The 2992-nt window shown below is 35.1% G+C and overlaps 1 protein-coding gene across 1 annotated transcript; it reads right to left on the reverse strand.

Moving 5' to 3' along the window:
- Positions 1–1070: 1070 nt before the first annotated feature.
- LOC112451914 (RNA-binding protein 25-like) lies at positions 1071–1765 on the reverse strand. The gene is made up of 2 exons (XM_025011821.1): positions 1566–1765; positions 1071–1488 (listed from the first exon to the last, which is right to left on the reverse strand). The coding sequence occupies exons 1-2, from the start codon at positions 1763–1765 to the stop codon at positions 1071–1073; spliced, it is 618 nt and encodes a 205-aa protein (XP_024867589.1).
- Between the last annotated feature and the right edge of the window lie 1227 nt (positions 1766–2992).

Consider the following 2992-nt stretch of genomic DNA (forward strand, 5'->3'; position numbering starts at 1 on the left):
ACATATTCTTTACCTTTACCTTTACCTTACGCTTTACCTTTATTATATTTGTCACTTGTTTATAATTTATTTTATTTCAGTTAAAATAGAAATACATTTAATTTCAAATGCCATATTTTACAATCTTTTGAAAAGTTATTCTTTGTCAAAAACTTTATAAATTGTAAAAAAATTATAGAATTTTATACCCTTTAAAATACAAATGAAATAAAAAAGAAACGGACGCATACACGTACACACATATTTATATAGCCAAGATAGCATTGCTTCAATATGTAATACAGTTACAATATGTAATACAGTTTTATTCTTTAAAGTTGTGATAAAATAGACTTCAAATATTGGAATATTGTTTTTAACATACTACATTGTGATATAATATCATTTTCTGTTATACATAAATTATAATAGTGCATATTATGTATATTGCTTTACTGTTACTTAATAATTATTAGACTCAAATGTTGTAATTATATCCATTACTCTTGTTGAAAATAGAAAATAATTCAATTATTTCGTTAATTATTAGAATTAGTATTGATATTACAATATAAGATTAACTATTATTGAGGTGGTTGGATGTTTGTTTACTAACTTCAAATGAAATTTATAAGCGATTGAATGTTGTGTGGCATCTAGTTAAGTTTCTTGAATAACAATCTGAAAAAACCAATTTGAGACACATCAATAAAAATTTTTATTTTTTTTATTATACAAAATTTGAATATTAAATTTAATGTTTTCTATTTTTGTTTCTACATTTTATTGTTTTCTAAGAAAATCTTAATATCAATTTTTAAATTTGTTTTCTAAAATTATATCAACAATAAATAATAGATATATCAATCAATCAATCCTTTATTCTTTCCCCTTCCGGGGTTGGAAAGGCGTTTTATTCTGGGCAAACGTTCCCAAACCCTTACATATTATATCATATAAACACATAATACACATTTCACATGGCGTTTTATAGGGACGTACCCAACCCTTTACATAAATCCCTTAACCCAACTTATTTATCACCTGGCCTTTTACGACCTTACAATATCCTATTACCCATCCCACCCCTTCTAGGACCTTCCCTCTCTCTTCTTCTTTTGCTCCGCTTCGTCCTCGTCCGTGCTCATCAGCAGATGGTCCTCCATCTTCTCTACGATCTCGTCCTCCGCCGATTTCCTGGTCCCCCCACTTTCCTCTTCTTTCCTTTCCTTTCTCTTTTCCCTCTCTTTTCCTTCTTTGATCCTATCTTCCACCGACTTATCTGCATCTATCTTTACCTTCATCCTACTTCCTTCCTTCCTTCTCGCTTCCAGTACTTTCCTGCTATCTTTTTCGCTTCCCATCTTTACGAGGATTGTTATCCAATCCCCTCTATGTCCTATCTGGTTCACCTCCTTTACCTCTGCCTTCACCTTAAGCCCATCTGTAAAAAGTTGCTTCACCTTATTCAAATTCGAGCTACCTCCTCCCCATCTCTTCTTCTCGACCCTAATTATCACATTTTTCTTTCTTTTTTCATCGTCTTTCTCTTCTTCTTCTTCGTACCACCATTTTGTTTTACATACCTTACTATTTTCCTCCTCACTCTCTCCCTTTCCTTCTCGTTTCTCTTCCTTTTACCTGAGCATTGTTCGAGTCTGTATACCTTCCTTTTTAGCTTCTCTATTTCCTCTTTCATTTCCCTTATCTCCTCCTTGTACTCCTTCATCACTTTCACCATTCGTTCTTCTGTTACCATCTCTATCGCCTCTTTGTCGATTGCCATCGTTCCTTTGCAAATTAACTTTCGCTCCATCTTTATTCCCTCACCTCCTGCTTATCTGAAATCAAAAGACATTTATTTAATCTCTCTGCTTAGCTGTCATTGTACTCGCTTGCCTTCTTTTCCTTTTTAATTCCGCCATCTACTTTTCTCCTTCACCCTTGCTGTCTAGTATTCTTTTGATTCTTTTGCTAATTTCTTCTCTTTCCTCTCCTTCTTCGTCTCTTGTGCACCATTCTAAAACATGCTCCTATGATTCTGCCTCCGCGCCACATATCCTGCAGCCTGTTTTTTTTATTGTTTTCCAGTATCTTCCGCTTCTCATCTCGTTACCTAATCTGAATCTCGCTATCCTAATCATAGATTGTTCTTTTCCTTTTCTTTCCAGGTATTCAGGCCTCCTGTTTTCTACTATCTCCTTGTACCATTTGTTGTATCTTGATTCTCTTATCCTTTCGTCCTTCTCTTGAATCTGAATGTCCCTGTCTCTTTCCGCTAATTCCTCAATGCTACTCTATCCCTCCCCTCTTTTTCTCTCTATTTCCTTAACTGCATAACCTCTTCGCTCGTAAAAGCTCTTTCTTTCTTCTTCCCATTTTGACTTTTCTTTCTTATCCTTTTCTCTTATTTCCCTCCAGCACTCTCTTGCAATCTCATTTCCTTCTCCTCTCTCCAATTTTTCTTCATACTTCATCGCCCTTTTACCAGCGCTTATTCTTGCTTTATCTCTTTTAGTTTCCTCTCTTATCATATATCCGGGCGTATTCCAGTCCAGGCCTAACGTCCACCTTATATACCTTTCGTGCATTCTTTCTATTTTCTCTCTTTCTTTCCATCCCCATACTTCTGCCCCATATAAGGCTATGCTTGCAACCAGCGAATCATATAACTTGATCCTTCTTATCCAGTCTCCTCCAAATAACCTTTTTCCTATTCCCCATACCTGTCTCATTGCTAGGTCGCTTTTCTTACTCTTTCATTTATATGCGCATCTTGTTCTCCGTTCTTTTGGAATGTGTAGCCTAGATAGCAGAATTCCTTCACCTCTTCTATTTCTTCTTCCTTCCAGCTCCACTTTACTTTCTTCATTTTACCTCCTCCCTTCCTAAATCTCATTACTTTTGTTTTCCCTACATTAACTCTTAGCTTCTTTCTGTCAAAGTATCTTTCTAGTCTTTTCAGCATTCTCTTTATTTCCTCTTCATCCTCTGCTACAGCAACTATGTCATC

This window comes from Temnothorax curvispinosus, unplaced genomic scaffold (assembly GCF_003070985.1).
Source record: "Temnothorax curvispinosus isolate PA1 unplaced genomic scaffold, ASM307098v1 QBEX01002780.1, whole genome shotgun sequence".
NCBI classification, from domain to species: domain Eukaryota; kingdom Metazoa; phylum Arthropoda; class Insecta; order Hymenoptera; family Formicidae; genus Temnothorax; species Temnothorax curvispinosus.

Excerpts from the sequence above, each read along its gene's own strand:
- LOC112451914 (XM_025011821.1), bottom strand. The coding sequence starts at position 1,765 with ATGGCAATCGACAAAGAGGCGATAGAGATGGTAACAGAAGAACGAATG. Across the intron at positions 1,489-1,565 it reads GTGAGGAGGAAAATAGTAAG|GGTCGAGAAGAAGAGATGGG; the intron begins GTATGTAAAACA and ends TGTGATAATTAG.